At 34.1% G+C, this 19526-nt stretch overlaps 1 protein-coding gene across 2 annotated transcripts in view; it reads right to left on the bottom strand.

The window, feature by feature from the left end:
- LOC113521007 (alpha-1,3-mannosyl-glycoprotein 4-beta-N-acetylglucosaminyltransferase A-like) overlaps positions 1-19313 on the bottom strand; it is a 54370-nt gene extending 35057 nt beyond the window's left edge. The window contains exons 1-2 of one of the 2 annotated variants that reach the window (XM_052895430.1): positions 1033-1045; positions 305-392 (exon numbers count right to left, since the gene is read on the bottom strand). In XM_052895430.1, the coding sequence (XP_052751390.1) occupies positions 305-339 (35 nt within the window). In that variant the 5' untranslated portion in view covers positions 340-392; positions 1033-1045. Of the gene's footprint in view, positions 1-304; positions 393-1032; positions 1046-19165 lie in introns of those variants that run through there. The other variant, XM_026906444.3, reaches the window with a different exon arrangement.
- Between the last annotated feature and the right edge of the window lie 213 nt (positions 19314-19526).

The raw sequence follows: 19526 nt of genomic DNA, 5'->3' as shown, positions 1-19526 counted from the left end.
TATTAATAAAAAAGTAAATATAACCACGACTAATCCTTTAAGAGATAGACAGAGGCAACTGCCGCTTGTTGACAATCGTAAGAAGCTATAACAAAATGGCTACCTTTCATTGAGCATGTTTGATGGCCAACAAAATATTACGTTGGCACAATATAAATGTCTATATAACATAAATAATACAATTGAAAATATTAACTATATATAAATTATATATATAAGTGGCAATATAAGAAGCTATTTCATTTTAAATTTAAAATATTTAACGTCAATCGTTTAATAATAAATATGTATTTAAATCTCTTACCTAATCCAAACTCCGCAGATAACTTCAATGTACATTATGACTAATTATTACCTAACACTATACTATATATATTTAAACACAAACACACCTACATTTCAAATTAGGAATCAAACTTTAATTAGTGGAAAAAAAAATATATAAAATAAAACATATAAAAATCATAAATAAATAAATAAAACCAAAATAACAAAACTGAAATCTAGTTTTAATATTCTCGTTTGAATATAAGGAGAACTGATTTGTTACAAGCGATTTACAAAAACTTGCATAGGTTACCGAATTTGATGATTCTTTTTGCATTAGTTCTTTTAATCGGACGCTTAGTGAACTGGGAGTGCGTGGGAAGCGTTTTTTTTACGCAGTCGTATGCAAATTCTGTCTGGAAATAGGAACCTCTTGTATTTACCCAGATGTTGATCGAGATAAAGAGGACGCCTTTGCCCAGCATTGGGACACAAAGAAAACAGGCTACAAAAAGACGACAATTATTGCGATAAAAAAACAGATTTTATTTCGTAATAATCACTTTAAAAGTGATGACACAGTCTTACCACATTGGAAATAATGGCGATGATGAAATTATAGATCTTGCATAGTTCAAATTACTGGAGGAGATATTGCGTACCAAACGTACATAAAAAAATGGGTCGTTTAAAACAAGTGTTTGGAAGTCGCATGTAAATAAAATATATAGAATATTTAATAAAAGCTAAATACTTAATACAAACCGCGAAACACAATTATGCACTTAAAGAAACACTAAATAAAGAAACGTTCACACTAAAAGGGAAAAATCGGCGACGGCGGACCACGCTCTATTTGGAAAATACCGAATTAAAATAAAAATAATAATAAAAAAAATTGAATAAAAATATATACATACTGATAAATTATTCTTCATCAGTGAGATGATCATATTTATTTTTAAACTGATCATTACAAACTACGACAATTACAATTATTAACAGAAGAAGCATGATGACGAGAAAAATTATACACGCCCTTTCACTAGTGTTATATCTGTGAAATAGGAATCATTTTTCGTAAAAAAAATGCACAAGTAGATAAACGACAAAATCTTCGTATCTCGCACACTAACTTGACAGCTGAACGCGCCGTGTCAGTATCGGAGAAAAAAATAAGTTTGTTTGTTTTAAAAAAAAAAAAATTCACTAGTAAAACACTGGATCAAAGGATGTCTATGATTTAAATTTCACTACAAATATAATATATATATATTTTTAATTTAAAAAATATTTCCGGTCCAGATCCAACTTGGTCGTAGCCCGCCGTCGCCGATTCTACGGGATCCGCTCAAATTGCCCGATATTTAAACGCTGATTTCCCGCCCCTTGGAGATGTCATGCGCGACTCTATTAGGGCAAGGTGACACCCTACTTCTGATAGTGTTATGGCGAGTGCATCCAAAGTACATGCAAGCTCCTCCTATGGGTGTGTCAAAAGGAAAGAGACGGAAGTTTTGTTTATGCGCATAAAATTTTGGAATAGTGCTCCTTATACATGTAATAAATATAATAAAAAAAAAAAATTCTAAAATAGTTTTCTTTTTCAAGATTAAAGGTAAAATATTCTTTGTATTTTATTAAATAGTACGTCCTTATATAAAAATTAGATAGTATACAATTATTTTTTATTGTATACTATTCTAAATTAATATTTAGTTCTATTTAATTTAAATGTAATTTTTTATTTATTAACAAGTATTCATAATAAATAATTAACAGTAAACAAATACTATATATTGGAATAATAAAAATAACTAAAAAAATCTTACGTAAATTATATTTTTAATGAAAAAAATACACGTAAGGCATTCGTTTTTTTACAATTATAGTATATACAATGAAAATATGTGTTCCACGAAAAAAAAACATCTTTAGTTGTGTTTTACTACAGTTCTTTTGATTTTTAAAAAATAATTACTGTATCGATTTTGATGATTTTTTCTCGAACTAATCTGTAAATATATCCATTGAGATGAAAAAAATAGTTTTCCAAATCGCTTTTTAATTAACGGAGTTATGAGGCAGCAGACATAAAAAAATACCACGTGATTGAACCCCCTCTTTTTTTCTTTGAAGTCAGTTAAAAATATAAAATATTATAATTAGTTCTTTACCACACTTTTAGATAATAAAATAAAATATGTACGGAATAGTAATGTCATAGGCTTTTGTCGATAATTGCCGTCGCTGTGAACATATCACCCAACACGATGATATTACGTGTTAATCGAGAAAATTATTATTAAATAAAACAAATAAATATCTTTACGACCTTAATATGCAATCGTTATTTTTAAGATGATTAAAGATTGTGTCCCACAAAAAAAAACCGACTTTAATTGTGACAAAACCAGTTTTTTATTTTAATTTTTATACTAAACTACTGAACTTTTCGAGATAAAATTTTTACGGGACTCATCTGTAAGTACCTATATTTTATCATATTAAAAAAAAAGATTTACAACTGACAAAGTCAAAACAAAAATATTAAAAAAAAAAAAAAAACTATAACCGAGTTGAGAAACTCCTTCTCTTTGAAGTCGGTTGAAAAATTGAAAAAACTATACCCGTCACAATATTAATAATATAAAAATGTAAAATAAAAAGAAAAAAATAAACAATCCTATAAATTGATTAACATAAAACCTAAAACTATATTTTGTGGAAATTGTCTATTTTAGGATAATTCCATATTTAAACATTAAATAAAGACAATTAAATGAATCATATTATTCATAAAAAAAATCCCTAATACCAAATAAATTCTTGTTAATATTATAAAAAAAAGTTAGTTTGTTTACTTGTTTGTTGTTACCTCGTGGCGTTTTAATAACCGCCAATCGTTGCAAAAGACTTACCGACGTTTAACTGCCAATAACGCCTAATATGAACAAAATTTTTTACAAAAGTCACAGATAACATCCTAATTATTAATTTAATTCATTTAATGCGTTCTGTAATAGTAATAAAACATTTTGTCACATTTTACATCCCGTCGGACATAACAATTAGAAGCGACAACGGCGACACCTTTAGAATTTTCATAAAATTATATTTATAAAATCGTCTGGTAAAACATTTATTGTGCATATTTACTCTATATAATTGCATGTAATTGTCGGTTTAATTCAATTTAATACGATAAACAACAATTTAATGCAATTAAAATAAATTTTTAATTCAACTACTTTAACTTATTCTTAATTTAATTTGTTTTATTTTAATTAAATATAATTTAAAGTCAATTTAATTTAGGTGATTTCCTTACATCTTATTTATTTATTACTTACTTACAATTGTAATATTATTAACTTTATATAATATCTTACATGTTCATGCATGTTTTATTTAAAACATTTCTCAATTAAGTATTCATATATATTAATTACAGTAACATTTTAACTAATAATATAACCAATAACTATTTAATTGTGACTAGCGATAGATAGATTTTTCGAAAATATTATATAACCTATGTTACTGTTACCCTTCCCCCCCCCCCCCCCACCTTCTTTAAGCTAAATTAATATCATAAAGAGGAAATATTAGATTTTTTCTTTGCAATGGATAAAACAAAAAAAAAAAATACTTAACCGATTTCATCATAGGTCATATTTTATAAAAAAAAAAGCCATGAAAAATCAATCAAAAATATATAGGTGAAGACTAATAGCTATATAATAAAAATATATTTATTTATTCTATTTATTTATTATTCACTGATTAAAAAACATTATCGCTACTAAAGACGGACTTATTGCTATACATCAATATCTACCAGTCAACATTTGGAAAAAAACAGCATTTCTATTTTTTTCCAAATGTTGACTTGGAGAGAATGCAGTGAAATAATATTGGAAATTGTTATGTATCTAGATTGGCTCACAAATTATTACATTGCCCATATCTTAGCCAACCTATTACCAACAATATTTGGTAATAGCTGATCACATATACATATAAAAAACCGGAAAGCGGATACGCAGACACTACTTTCCATAATATGTCCCAACAGTATTTACATAAAACATTGTATTATTCTAATTATAATTCCACTAAACTTGTAAATGGACTAAGATTTTGTTAAAAAAAGTTGACTTCAATCTTAATGTATTTATAATATTTTTTTTTTATAACTTAATTTTTTTTCCACTGATTTCAAGAAAAAAGGAAGTTCTCAGTACTGTTATTTTTTTTTTATTTAGATTATTTTATTCTTCATAAGAGAAACAGAAGCCAAAACAAAACACATTCCCAAAGGGAGATTTTGTACAAAAGTCGTTTGCTTGGGTACCTCTGTCCCATTCGTGTTTCAACCGTAAAGCAGTTGTTTGCATGGCTGTGTTTCGGTTTGAAGGGTGGGATATGGCAGTGAATTTACAGGGTACAGAGGAATAACACCTGAGTCCTCAGGAATGGCAACGCATGGGGGGTATCATGGGCGAAACAGTATACTCAGTTATGTCCATGGTACTGCTTATGTCTATAGGCGACGGTTACTACTTCCCATCAGGTGAGCCATCAGTTTGTTTGCCATTCTAAGTTGTATAAAAAAAATATTTATCTACCTGTCTTATGTATGTTAGTTACGGTATTACACAAAAACTACTGCTGCAAATTGGATGCTGACCTAAAAATCTTGATGGGCCATTTAAAAATTGTTCTGTTTAACTGATTTTCCTATTTCAGAACCCCATGCGTACGAAGTAAGTAAACAGCTAGTGTTTCCCGCAATACGATATGTTCGATTTATATTAAAATTTTGCTCTTTTATTTATTTCACAGAGAACCGAATAAAAGTGAAAGGATAAGGGCTTACTGGATTCCGTCTACTGCCTTTTCTTTAGTCCCAGGACTAGTTTTCAGCCTTTCGGAAATTTCCACACATCATGAGTTCCTTTTTTCAACTATCATAAACTAACAATCGCATTTTTTTTATACAACTTAGAATGGCAAACAAGCTGACGGCCCACCTGATGGAAAGTGGTAACCGTCGCCTACAGACATGAGCAGTACCATGGACATAACAGAGTATACTGTTTCGCCCATGATACCCCCCATGCGTTGCCATTCCTGAGGACTCAGATGTTATTTCTCTGTACCCTGTCAATTCGTGCAACAGAGGGCGCTTGTAGTTATACAGCATGAATAGGGAGGGAGTTTTAGAAGGAATCATCGGTTCTCTAACACAATATAACAATGACCTATTGATTTTATAACTTCTTGCTTGTGTACGAACACCTAAATACAATCAAAGAAAAGTAGATAATGGAGTCGGTACTAAAACAAGCATCTTTATTATTAAAATTTAAAATTTATTACAATTAGCCTTTGCTCGTGACTTTGTTCTTTAAGTTTTCAAAAATTCTTTATTAAAGAATTTTTAAAAATTTAAATAATGAATGACACAATAATACAGAAAATATGTGCCCTATCGTGACACAATTTCAATGATTGGATAATATTGTAACAGACTCATTAACTATTTCTTATATAAAAGAAAAAGGTTATCCTCTTCTCTCCTACTTGCTGTGCCCAAAAGGGTCCATAATTTAAGCTGTTTTGATATCTACCAACCATATTATGGAATGTAATAAGAAATAAATGGGGGGAAAGGGATTGTTAGTAATGGAGACTGAGAATCCCATTGCTAGCAATATACCCAACCAGGTCGACCTAATAGCGTTTCCTCCTGAAAACTATCATGGTTAATTCCTGATGAATTCATCATGATGGGCTAACTGGCTTGTTTTCATTCTCACCTATCACCCTTCACTGGTGCTCCGCCAGCGTATCCCGTTAGCGCAGGCGGGGTCGCCATACCATTTTCACCCATCAAAAAAAAAGTTTTGTCGTTACAAACATACAAATGTTCAAAATTCCAGATGTATACATCACGAGCGGCTAACTGACTTGCTCTTTCATTCTCAGTTATCATTCCTCACTGGTGCTCCGCCAGCGTATACCAATAGCGCAGGCGGAGTTACCATTACATTATTATCTATTAAAAAAATTACTAGATAGACCTGTATTTATACATTCATTATTAATTCATTGAACACAAAGACAACTATATAAGTTGACAAAACATCGAAGTTGGACAAAACATCGAAGCACAAAAACGGGTCAACTTTTGTCAGCTAATTGTCAAATTAGCTGACTCGTTTTTATATCAGTGTTCTACATACTTACGCATAAAATGTATTTCGAAGTGTTAATTAATAAATGAGTATTTATGCATTAAAAAGATGTAATAATTATAAAATAAAATAAATATAGAGGTTACAATGAGAACACTCATGACTATTTATCACGCAAAATTCTAACGAAAAAGTCGACTCGGTTTTCTCGAAGCATTTCTCTGGAGACATTCTATCTATATAATATAAGGTTAGAATATAACCTATCAGAGTACACAATTTCATAGAAATCCGTTGAGCCGTTTGAGGGTATTTTTTTTTATTGGATGAAAATGGAATGGTAACCCCGCCTGCGCTAATGGGATACGCTGGCGGGGCACCAGTGAAGGGTGATCGGTGAGAATGAAAACAGGCCAGTTAGCCCATTGTGATGAATTCATCAGGAATTAACCATGATAGTTTCCAGGGGGAACCGCGAGGAGGTCGACCTGGTTGGGTATATTGCTAGCAATGGGAGTCTTAGTCTCCATTACTATCAATTTCCTCCCGATAGTGCGGGTAGAGTTACCATCCCATTATCACCCATTAAAAAAAAACATGGAATGGTAACCCCGCCTGCGCTACCGGTATACGCTGGCGGGGCACCAGTGAGGGATGATAGGTGAATAATGAAAAAGCAGGTCAGTTTCCCCCTAGCATTCCATTACCAACCATTAAAAAAACATATATAGTTACTTATATATACACTATATTTGTGCTGAATCGCTTACTTGAATCCGTCGCCCGTTCCCGTTATAATTTCTGTGAAGCCCTCTATGGCCTTAACCTACATTCTATAAGAAATACTCCTGTACAAATATTTAATGTTTGCTAAAGACCAACACTGCGCCCCGACTTATTTAAATGATAGATAGACAGATAGATAGATACTCTTTATTGATTCCTCCAAAAGATTACAATAGTAAACTTATTATAAATATAAACAATTACAAGAAAGAATCACAATGAGAAAACAATGGGTGAGCTTATCGCTAAGAGCGATCTCTTCCAGGCAACCTTTGGATGGAGACGAGTAATTATAAACAATTTGGTGGGAGGCACGATGAAAAATAATAATCATAATGAAATTGTAACCCTGGCTGCCCTATTGGTTTATGCTAGTAGGACACCAATGAGAGATTATAGTTGAAGATCTGAAAATATATAGATAAAGCATTGAGAGACAAAACGGATCAAAATTTACACACGCACACGCACACTCACACACACACATTGACACATTTTGTTTCTAAATTTAAACACAGAGTTTTTTTAGTGTTACAAGTAATGAAATAAAAAAAATTCCAGATTAGTGGGGTGAATCTCTACCAGAGGAAGTCTTTTGTACAAAAACTCGTTTGCTTGGGCATCTCTATCCTATTCGTGTTTACCGTAAAGCAGTTGTGTTTGCATGACTGTGTTTCGGTTTGAAGGGTGGGATATGGCGTGAATTTACTGGGTACGAAGGAATAACACCTGAGTCCTCTGGAATGGCAACGCATGGGGTGTATCATGGGCGAAACAGTATACTCTGTTATGTCCATGGCATTGCTCTTGTTTATAGGCGACGGTATCACTTCCTATCAGGTGGGTCCTCAGTTTGTTTGCTATTCTAATCGATCGATATTGAAATTGAGACGTTTCGCACTCTCAAATATCAATACTAGCGAATAATGATTCCATATTGTTCTAATAGATGCATATTAGTGTAAACTGCCGATGCAAACCGATTCCAATTCTCACCAAATCCCTAATTGCTGTTTCACGAGCGCAATATGGAGTCGTCACTGGCAATAGATTGGAATGATACTAATATTGGATTGATGAGTAGAACTGAAGGTCGATTATTAAAAAAAAAATCTAATTAAATATTTTAATAATAATAAAAATTCTATTGTCGCCGATCCTTACCTTCGTGTATTATTTAGTAATACTAGCTAACCCCGTAAACGTTGTTTTACCACTTATTGCGAAATATAAAAATCACAATTAAAATACATGGGTTGATCGTAAAACGATGAAAATTTTAAGTTGTATGTATTATTCAATGTTAAATCATAATAAAATAAAAATGGAAAAATTTGTCAAAAAAGTAAAAAAAAAAAATATTTTGGGGAGGGTCACCCTTATCATTGACGGGTATGAAAAAGAGATGTTGGCCGATTCTCAGACCTACCCGATATGCACACAAAATTTCATAAAAATCGGTTAAGACATTTCGGAGGAGTTTGGTAACAAACACCGCGACACAAGAATTTTATATATTAGATAGTATAATAATATAATAGCTCCATTGCTAGCAATATACCTTATCAGGTCGACCTTCACGCGATTCCCACTGGAATCTATCACGGTTAATTCTTGTGGAATTCGTTACGATGGGTTAACTGACCTACGCTTATCCTCATTTATCACCTTTCACTGGTGCCCCGCCAGCGTATACCGATAGCGCAGGCGGGGTTATCGTTCCCTTATCATTCACTAAGAATTATTTATTCCTGTCAATGTACACGGTCATGCGGAAAAAGTTGCGGATTAAAACTTTTTTTTATACAACAGAATGGCAAACAAGCTGACGGCCCACCTGATGGAAAGTGGTAACCGTCGCCTATAGACATGTGCAGTACCATGGACATAACAGAGTATACTGTTTCGCCCATGATACCCCCCATGCGTTGCCATTCCTGAGGACTCAAGTGTTATTACTCTGTACCCTGTAAATTCACTGCCATATCCCTCAAACCGAAACACAAGCATGCAAACACAACTGCTTCACAGTAGAAACACAAATGGAACAGGGGTGCCCAAGCAAACGAATTTTGTACAAAGTTGGTAAATACTATGGTATGCCATTCCTGAGGAGTCAGGTGTTATTCTTCAGTACCCTGTAAATTTACAAATTAAACTATTGAATTTAAAAAAAAAAAAAGACACGAAACCTACAATTAGAGCTAATTACAACGAAACTAAGTTGATCATTGTACAAACGCGTCACGTGAAACAACTGTAAAAGCAATTCATTGCCAAGGCTGGTTTCATTTGGACACGTTATATAACAGTGGGCACATTGTATTACGTTACTGTAAATAAGCGACCACTAAATAATCCCATATGAGTTGCTATATATTATTGTACAGTCGATAATGATGATTTTAAACATCGTAGGCAATATAGGGCAAAAGGGCAGAGGGCAAACAGTAGGGCAAAAGAGGAAGAGGAAGACCGAGGAATAACTACATGGGACAGATAAAGGAAACACTAGGTGTCACGTCGTATAGGGAGATAAAGGATATGGCCTGGGATAGAGCTGGCTGGAGGAAGATGCATGAATTATTTGCACCGACAAGAGGAAACTTTTAAATGATAAAAAAAAGGCCATATAGCTGATCATTTTACACACGACTGTTAAAAAAAGGTGTGCTGTATTTTTTTTATACCACCGAGGTGGCAAACAAGCATACGGTCCACCAGATGGTAAGCGGTTACCGTAGCCTATGAACGCCTGCAATACCAGAGGTATTACACACGCGTTGCCGACCCTGAAGAACCCCCTTAACCCCCCTTTTGAAAAAGGCCATGCTTTGTTTCGGTTTGAAGGATGGGATGTGGAAGTGAATTTTTAGGTTGCAGAGGAATAACACCTGAGTTTTTAGGAATGGCAACGTGTGGGGGATACCTTAGGCGATATATCTGTCACGCCTGTCTCCCATTAAGGTAGATAGAAACAATGGAACGCCAAATGCTTCGATTCGAACAAACCTCTTTGGCTCCTTCCACATTCATCAATCTTTTCACACCCGCTCGCCGGTTACGGGTACTTTTAATTTGGCCCTTCTTCAGCACGTCGCCTATTTGTATGAAGACACTCTATATAATCGTAAGTGTTGCGTATTTTTAGTTTATGAAAAAAAATATATAAAAAAAATACATCTCAACTTTATCTCCGAAGTCTGTGAAGCGACAGATCTGAAATACTGACATTTTGTAAAGGTGTACATGATTATTACATGAAAAATAATACAATTAGTTTATGTAAACTAATACCTTTTTTGGGAAATTACCTAAATAAATGCTAGCTTTTTAGATTCCAGTATTACATTTCTAGCTGACCAATACGACATACGTTCAAAAGCTCCACTTAATTTGAATAATTTACGTTATAATTTAAATTATAAACTCAGAAAACAAGTGGCAATGTTTCGTCCACAGCAATAGCCCCAATATGTAGGATTATCATCCTTACTAATAATAATATGAAAGTGGGTTTGTTTGTTAGATCATTCAGTGGACTAACTTCGGTAATACTCGTCCGTATTACGTATCCACCGTTGAACATAAGCCTTCCCCATAAGGGGAGCTTTGCCAGAAGTCACGCTTGGGAAGCGGGTTAGCAACCGCAGTTAGGCTTTTAGAGATGTTTAAAAGGGACGATGCTGCCCATTCCTTGCCCTCCCTTAATCACCTCTTACGACAGCTACGGGAAAGGAAAGGATGGCCTATTCTATGCCGGGACCACACGGCGATTTACATACTATTATATTTTATTTTATTATATACTAGTTTATTACTGTACTATATTATACTGTACTGTAAATTCCTCCCCTCCATCCAAAGGTTGCCTGGAAGAGATCGCTTTTAGCGATAAGGTCACCCATTCTTATCTCATTGTGTTTATTTCTTGTAATTGTTTGCATCTATAATAAGTTTACTATTGTAATATTTAGGAGGAAACAAGAAAGAGAATCTATCTATAGTACTACGTAATATTAGAAGATTATTTTTTATAAATTTTACATTTACACTCGTCTTTCACAACTTGTAAAGTTCAATGTTACAAAACGTGTAACGCCAATGTGTCTCGCCCATTGTTCTCGGACGAATTTGCATTACGGAGTTCTGAAGTAGAAAAAAAAGCATAAAAAAAATACAACCGAATCGAGAAGCTTCCGATTTATTTGAAGTTTGTTTGAGAGTGCTCAATTTTAAATTATCGTGAATATTTCTTTTCGATTTTCATTTCTACGTGTTTATAGATGGTTTAAGTAGATGGATACTGTAATGTAATAAATAACATTGGGGTAAACATCTACGAGAAAAAAAAACTATAGGATATATACGTAATATCCTGTTACAGCAAAATCTATTATGTAAACACTCAAGTGCAACATGGCCATGTGACCCCGGGATAGAAGGTAGCAGCGTCTCTTTTGAAGCATCATTCAAGCCTAACTGCGGTAGCCGACCAAGCGAAACGTGGTAACTACTCGCAAACAGCCAAATAGGGGGAGGGAGGGATTATTAGTAATGTGGACTCCCAGTCCCATTGCTAGCAATACACCCTATCAGGTCGACCTCCACGCGGTTCCCTCTGGAAACTATCGTGATTAATTTATCGTTGAATTCGTTACAATGAGCCAAATCAATAAGACCTACTTTTTCATCGTCACCTATCATCCCTCACAAGTGCCCCGTCAGCGCATATCAGCGTGGGTGGGGTTACCATTCCGTTATTATTCATTAAAAAAAATAGGTGAAGGCCATGTCCAGCAATGGACAATTAACGACCGACACGAAACTCCCAAACATTACGTGTTTACCCATTCTGTTCGAATCCCAACGGACCGAGTGACCGGTATGAAAATATTTCAAGTTATTATCAATGGCAAACAAGCTGACAGAGGTACCCAAGCATGTATGATGTAAGAAAACACTCAATATTTGTACATGTGTGTGTATGTGAGTGTGCGTATAAACTTCTGATAGTCCTTCCGTAGTGAAAGATGTGGGTTCGAATCCCAACGGATCTAGATGCCGGAAGATATATTTTTGCAAGCTATTACTAATATGTAATTGCTTGGCCGCGTGTCCATGATCAAATGCGCATGTGATGTAGGGCGTGTAATCCTTGCAAGTTGTAATTACATACACAGTATAAATATCATAGTGTTAAATAACATGACCGATCCCCAGTGTCCTAACAACAACTTAACCTAAAATTTTGTGACGTCATCCACGTAAATGTTAATTACTTGCACGTGTAGGGTTGTCACTTTATTCAAAATTAAGGATATAAGTAAATTAAAGTTGACTGAGAGGGAATGCTATAAAGCATTAAAATAAGCATTTTGTACCAATTATTTTTTGTAATGTGGTCAATTTTTTTTTATGTAACTTAGAATGGCAAACAAGCTGTCCTTCAAACCGAAACACAGCCATGCAAACACAACTGCTTTACGGTTGAAACACGAATGGGACAGAGGTACCTAAGCAAACAACTTTTGTACAAAGTCTCCCTCTGGTAAATATATATAGAATATATAAATACATAAGTTCAAAGGGAAATTGCTAGCAACAATTTAAGGGAGCGTTCTACCAATTTATCTAAATATTTTCACCAAAGAACTTTAATTTGATGATAGAAAAAAATCTATTAAACGGCGCGTCCAGATGTTAAGTTAGTGTGGGTGAAGCTCATAACATTTTGTGCCCACAGGAAATGAAGGGGTGATCTATTCTATACCGGGATTACACGGCCATCAACTTGAACCAAAAAATCAACTTAATGTATACTAATTATTAATAATATTTGTTTGTTTGTACGCGCTAGTCTTTGGAACTACTAGTTGGTTTTGCAAAATTCTTTTTGCATTTGATAGTTCATTTCTTGTTAAAGGTCTCAAGCTAATCAACGTCACAATACAACCACGGATGAAGCCGCGGAATACAGCTAGTTTTATTAATAATGGATATAGAACCAAACCAAACACGACAAAAAACCTTTTCAATTGAAAATAAAATCTTCTTAAACCAACTTTTAATTGGCGAATCGTATCAATTTGATAAAAAAAAATCTAAATAATGTTCTCATTTTAATTTTTTTAAAATACATGTGGCAACCCTAGCAAGCGATGTATCTATATTCGGATATACCTACACATCTCAAGCAATCGATTCACGTGTTAACGAGGCTCCCTAGCGATGTTGGACGCATTCAGGCGGAATATTTATAAACAGGGCCGCCCGTCCGCCCGTCCACGTATAAATGTTAGAACACAATAGCCCAAGATTTATCAACAAGCACTCATTAACATTATGTACCTACGTAAGATAATGTTTTATGTATGTATTAGCGTAATGTTTTATGTCTACACTTCTACGATGACGCTGGAATGCAAAATGTGTTAAGTTCCATTTTGAGCGATATAAAATTATAGATATTATATCAATGTGAATAAATTCTGTTTTTCCTTGCAACTTAAAAAAGGGGGTTTTCGATTCGACAATTTTTTATGTTTTTTAACTCCGACGGTTGTAAACCTATTTTTGTTTTTTTTTTTTTGTCAATCTGACAGAGTTCAGCTTCGGTTTGGTTCCAGAGACTTTTTTTTTCTTAAATTGTCTGAGCACTTTAGTTTTAAAACAAATTAACTGGATTTATCCCGACTAAAGTCGAGTTAATTTTTTTATTTCTTAAAAATCATAAGGTAGACTTTTTACAAAAGTCGATTGCTTGAGCACCTCTGTCCCATTCGTGTTTCAATCATGAAGCCGTTGTTTGCATGGCTGTGTTTCGGTTTGAAGAGTGGGATATGGCAGTGAACTTATAGGGTACAGAGGAATAACACTTGAGTCCTCAGAAATTGCAACGCATGTGATGTATCATGGGCGAAACAGTATACTCTGTTATGTCCATGGTACTGCTCATGTCTATAGGCGACGGTTACCACTTTCCATCAGGTGGGCCGTCAGCTTGTTTGCCATTCTAAGTTGTATAAAAAAAAGTGACAGTTCAGTCGGTAACATTTGACTGTGGTTCGAACGTCTGAATTTTCGAATTCGTACTTGGAGCATTTAGAAAAAATTCTATCACTCGCTCTGTGCTTCGGGCATAGATTTTTATTTAATGGATGATAATGAAATGGTAGCCCCGCCTGCGCTGTCGGTATACACTAGTGAGGCAGCAGTGAGGGATGATAGGTGAAAATGAAAAGGTAGGTCTGTTAGCCCATCGTGATGAATTCAACGATTAAATTACTCACAATGGTTTCCAGAAGGAACCGCGTGGAGGTCGATCTGATAAAGTATATTGATAGGAATGGGGACTAACCTCCCCATTACTAACAATCCCTTCTCCCTCGGGCATAGAATTGGCCTCTCATTCCTTCCCCGTAGGTGTTGGAAAGCGACTGAGGGAGAGCGAATAGGCAGCAGCGATTCTTAAAACATCTTCAAAGTCTAACTGCGGTTTCCAATCCTTCTGCCAAGCGTGGCAACTACTAGCACCCCCCAAGGGGGAGGCTTACGTTCAGCAGTGGACAGTTAAAGGCCGATATGGTAATGATGGTGATAATTCTAAAAGAACTCTAGTAATGAACTGAAATTTTAAATCATGCAAGAAGATACCTACAAAGATAAAATTAAAAATTATGAATTTGACGGCAGAAAGTATTCCAAAAAAAATATTCAAAGAAAAATATAAAGAGGCAAAATTTTTTATTACGAGTGTACGAGTAATTGATACCAAATTCGACTTAAACAAAAAAAAATAAAAGAAATAAAGAAATAACAAAAATTCCAGTAAAGTTCAAGTAAAAGTAAGAAATAAAATAAAAAAAAAAATAACAAAAATTCGAGTGAAGTTTTTAATTCCAAACATTTTTAATACTCACCTTTTATTATTCTACGGCATTTTTTTTTTATCATTCGCTATGCAAATTTATTTAAAGGGAACAAAAAAGACATTTCGCTGTTATTTTTTTTTTAAATTCTTTTTATAAATTTGTTCGAATATAACCTACCAACCAGTCTCTTTTTTCATTTAAGAGTTTCCTCTTGTCGGTGCAACTAATTCATGCATCTTCTTCCAGCCAGTACCGGGTCATAAATATTAAGGTATTCATTATCATCGTCATATCAGCTTTTAACTGTCCACTGCTGAATATAAACCTCCCCTTAGGGGTTCTGCCAGTAGTTGCCACGCTTGGCAAGCGGATTGGCAACCGCAGTCAGGCTTAAGAGATGTTTAAGAGGGACGCTGCTGCCCATCCCTCGCCGTCCCTTAGTCAATTCTTACGACACCTATGGGAAAGGAAGGGGTGGCTACCCCTTCGTTCCATACCGAGACCACACGGTCAATTAAGATTTTTTTTAATGGGTGAAAATGGCATGACAACCCCGCCTGCGCCATCGGTATACACTGGCGGGGCACCAGTGAGAGGTGATAGGTGAGGATGAAAAAGCAAGTCAGCTAGTCTATCATGACGAATTCAACGATAAATTAGCCACGATAGTTTCCAGGAGGAACCGCGTGGAGGTCGATCTGATAGGGTACATTGATGGGAACGGGGACTAACCTCCCCACTTATAATTTACTTAAACAGAGCAGTATAAAGAACTCTAGATTAGAACTCAGATTATATAGAACATACAGTGTCACCATACAAATGCATCGTGAAAACTGGGTCAACTTTTTCATACAATTTTGCGTGATAAATAGTTATGAGTGATTCCTTTATAACTTCTATATTTATTTTGTCTTAAAAATTTTTGCACATTTTTAATGCGCGAAAGCTCTTTATTTATTAAATAATTAAATATAGATACGTTAAGATACATTAAGTAAGGTGCGTAAGTATATAGAACGCTAATTAAAAAAAAACGAGTCAGCTAATTTGACAATTAGCTGACAAAATGTTGACCCATTTTTGAAGCACGATGCTTTATGTTATATAGATTCTGTATTAGATAGATTTAAGCATTGGAGCAAATTTGTAAAAATAAATCAATTGCAGTTCATAGAGTTAAACTCCATGGGTCCCGAAAGACATGATATTCGTCGTCAATCAAGGGTGACCGTCATCCGTCAACCAAGAGTTTTTTTTTTGATACAACTTAGAATGGCAAACAAGCTGACGGCCCACCTGATGGAAAGTGGTAACCGTCGCCTATAGACATGAGCAGTACCATGGACATAACAGAGTACACTGTTTCGCCCATGATACCTCCCATGCGTTGCCATTCCTGAGGACTCAGGTGTTATTCCTCTGTACTCTATAAATTCACGCCATATCCCACCCTTCAAACCGAAACACAGCCATGCAAACACAATTGCTTCACGGTAGAAACACGAATACCCAAGCAATTGACTTTTGTACAAAGTCTCCCTCTGGTAAGTTAGAGTTAGAGAGTTACTCCGATAGAGTTACCGTTATCCTTTCATTTCGGCCAAAAAATTTGCTCAGAGGCGTCAGGCTAATCAGTATTCTTAGAGATCAACGACAAAGGTATCTCTACAAATCAATACGACGATATTACATCGAGGTTACGCCCTAATTTCTACAGTCCTTTTTTTTACTTTTAAGTAGCTTTTAAAAGAAATATTCACAATTCCTAAGATTTTTTTTAAATAACATTATCAATGCGGAGTCGAATGTTACAATATTTCTTGCAATCAATACAGTTTGCTCTCGTGTTAACAATGTCGTGTTAATTTTGTGACGACTGTATATCGTCATAGTCGTAGAATACCGACGGATCTATATATGTAACATTTGTCAGATCCGTCAGTATTCTACGACTATGACGATATGTCGTTTGTCTTATTACAGAGTAAAAAACAAAATGCTCGTCGCGATGTCAACATGTAAATACCTATACGATTCCCCACGTTCTAAATTCAAATATTTCGAATATAAATTTAATATTTTTTTTAGTATATGTTTTACGGCGATGGATACAAGTTTTTTTTTAAACTAAAATTTAAATATACGTTCACAATGTTGCATGTATGAATTATTCAGATTTTATACGTATTTATTGCTCAAACGAAAAAAATTTTTAATATCAACAGTTATATAGTATTATTTGTTGAATAATGACTATCGTGAGTCATACCGTATTGCAGAGATTTTTTTTTTTGATGGGTATAAATGGTATGGTAACCCCGCCTGCGCTAACAGGATACGCTGGCGGAGCACCAGTGAAGGGTGATAGATGAGAATGAAAACAGGCCAGTTAGCGCATCATGATGAATTCATCAGGAATTAACCATGATAGTTTTCAGGGGGAACCACGAGGAGGTCGACCTGGTTGGGTATATTGCTAGCAATGGGATTCTCAGTCTCCATTACTAACAATCCCTTTCTCCCCATTATTGTAGAGATTTACTGGGTTTCATTGACGTTCCTCACGTAAAATTATTTGTTAATTCTTTGGAAAACATATAGCCTGAACTATCAACATAGCCAAGTCACAATCAGGTTGATCGATAGCCTAAATTTAGACGTCTTTATCATCATCACCTCAGCCATTATCCGTCCACTGCTGAACATAGGCCTCTCCCATAGAGTCCCATAATGAACGGTCCTGAGTCCCCTGAAACGTCTTGATACTTAAAAGTAGGCATTCTAATGGGCAGTCCAGTAAAACAGTTACCTATTCCTGATTCATTTTACGGCAACTTATAATGCAACTTAGAATGGCAAACAAGCTGACGGCCCACCTGATGGAAAGTGGTAACCGTCGCCTATAGACATGAGCAGTACCATGGACATAACAGAGTATACTGTTTCGCCCATGATACCCCCCATGCATTGCCATTCCTGAGGACACAGGTGTTATTCCTCTGTACCCAGTAAATTCACGCTATATCCCACCCTTCAAACCGAAACACAGCCATGCAAACACAACTGCTTCACGGTTGAAACACGAATGGGACAGAGGTACCCAAGCAATCGACTTTTGTACAAAGTCTCCCTCTGGTAAATCAATATGTGTACCTATTTAGTTACGAAAAAAAATTCTATGATTTTAATAGTTCTTTACGAAATATTGTTAATTACTAAGTTCTATAGGTAGGTACCAATTACGATAATCTTTAATCTAAAATAAATCTTTAAACCCATTTCTTAATTTACCAAAGGAATGTTAATGGGTTGATAAATTACTTTGAACTTCAAAAAAAATATAATAAAACTAGGTAAATATATTAAATAAAAAAAAAAAAAAACATATAATTAATTCGTATACGTAATGTACGCGTAGGTAAGCACCTAGCTTAATTTATGAATTTACCTATCTATGTGCAGGTTAACTGCGGGCAAATAAAAAAAAATAATGTCTATTTACAGTTTACTTTTTTTTTAACTACACATTTAAAAAAAAATTCAGATTTCAATATGCCGATCTACGTTTTTCCCTATATACACAATTTACCAGTAATAAATTTTTTTTTTTTTTAAATTAGTACTTCCCTGTCTACTTATATACATAATATTAAATTATTAGGTACCATTTCAAAATTAGGTAATTTTTATTTATATTTTTATATTAACGTAGCATTTGCGTCAATAAATTTAACTAATGCAAATCAGTTTATTAATAAAATAACAACCAATAAATACATATTTAACTACGTAAACACAGTGTTATTTATATTTAAAATTTTAATATATCACAAATTTTTGTTTAATAAATCCATTCTCACATATCTTTGTAGTTACATATTGTTGTTGATCGTTTAAAAACATTATTTCCTCATTAATATGAGTACTAAACAGTTTATTTAAAAATACTTTATATTTTTAGCATTAAAAAAAATAAATATAAAACATATATCGCCCTATATTCTTTTAAATAAACAAAAAAATTACACTTACCTTGTAAATCCGAAAAGAAACATTAAGATCACATAGCTATTGGCACATCGATAGAAAGTCACATACGTACAATTTGTAAATAAAATTCTTTATTCAAATGTAATTCAAAACATTATAAACTTGTAATAATGAATTACTATAGGTTATTTTTTTTGACACTTAGGTTGAAATGACGCAAGAGCGAGACAGAATCCCCTCCTACTAAGCATGCTGTAACGCTGCTTTACCGATATAACGTAAGTGACATTTGTCTCAATGTTGCCAGGACATGTCTGACTTGTGCTAAAAATCGGCAGTATTATTATTTGTAGTTATTATTAAAATTCTAAATAAATATAAATATATACTACAAGGAATACAG

The sequence above is a fragment of the Galleria mellonella genome, unplaced genomic scaffold, assembly GCF_026898425.1.
Source record: "Galleria mellonella isolate WM207_F2 unplaced genomic scaffold, CSIRO_AGI_GalMel_v1 utg28, whole genome shotgun sequence".
Taxonomy (NCBI): Eukaryota; Metazoa; Arthropoda; class Insecta; order Lepidoptera; family Pyralidae; genus Galleria; species Galleria mellonella.
The sequence above is the reverse complement of the archived record's forward strand: the minus strand, read 5'-3'. Positions and strand labels throughout refer to the sequence as shown.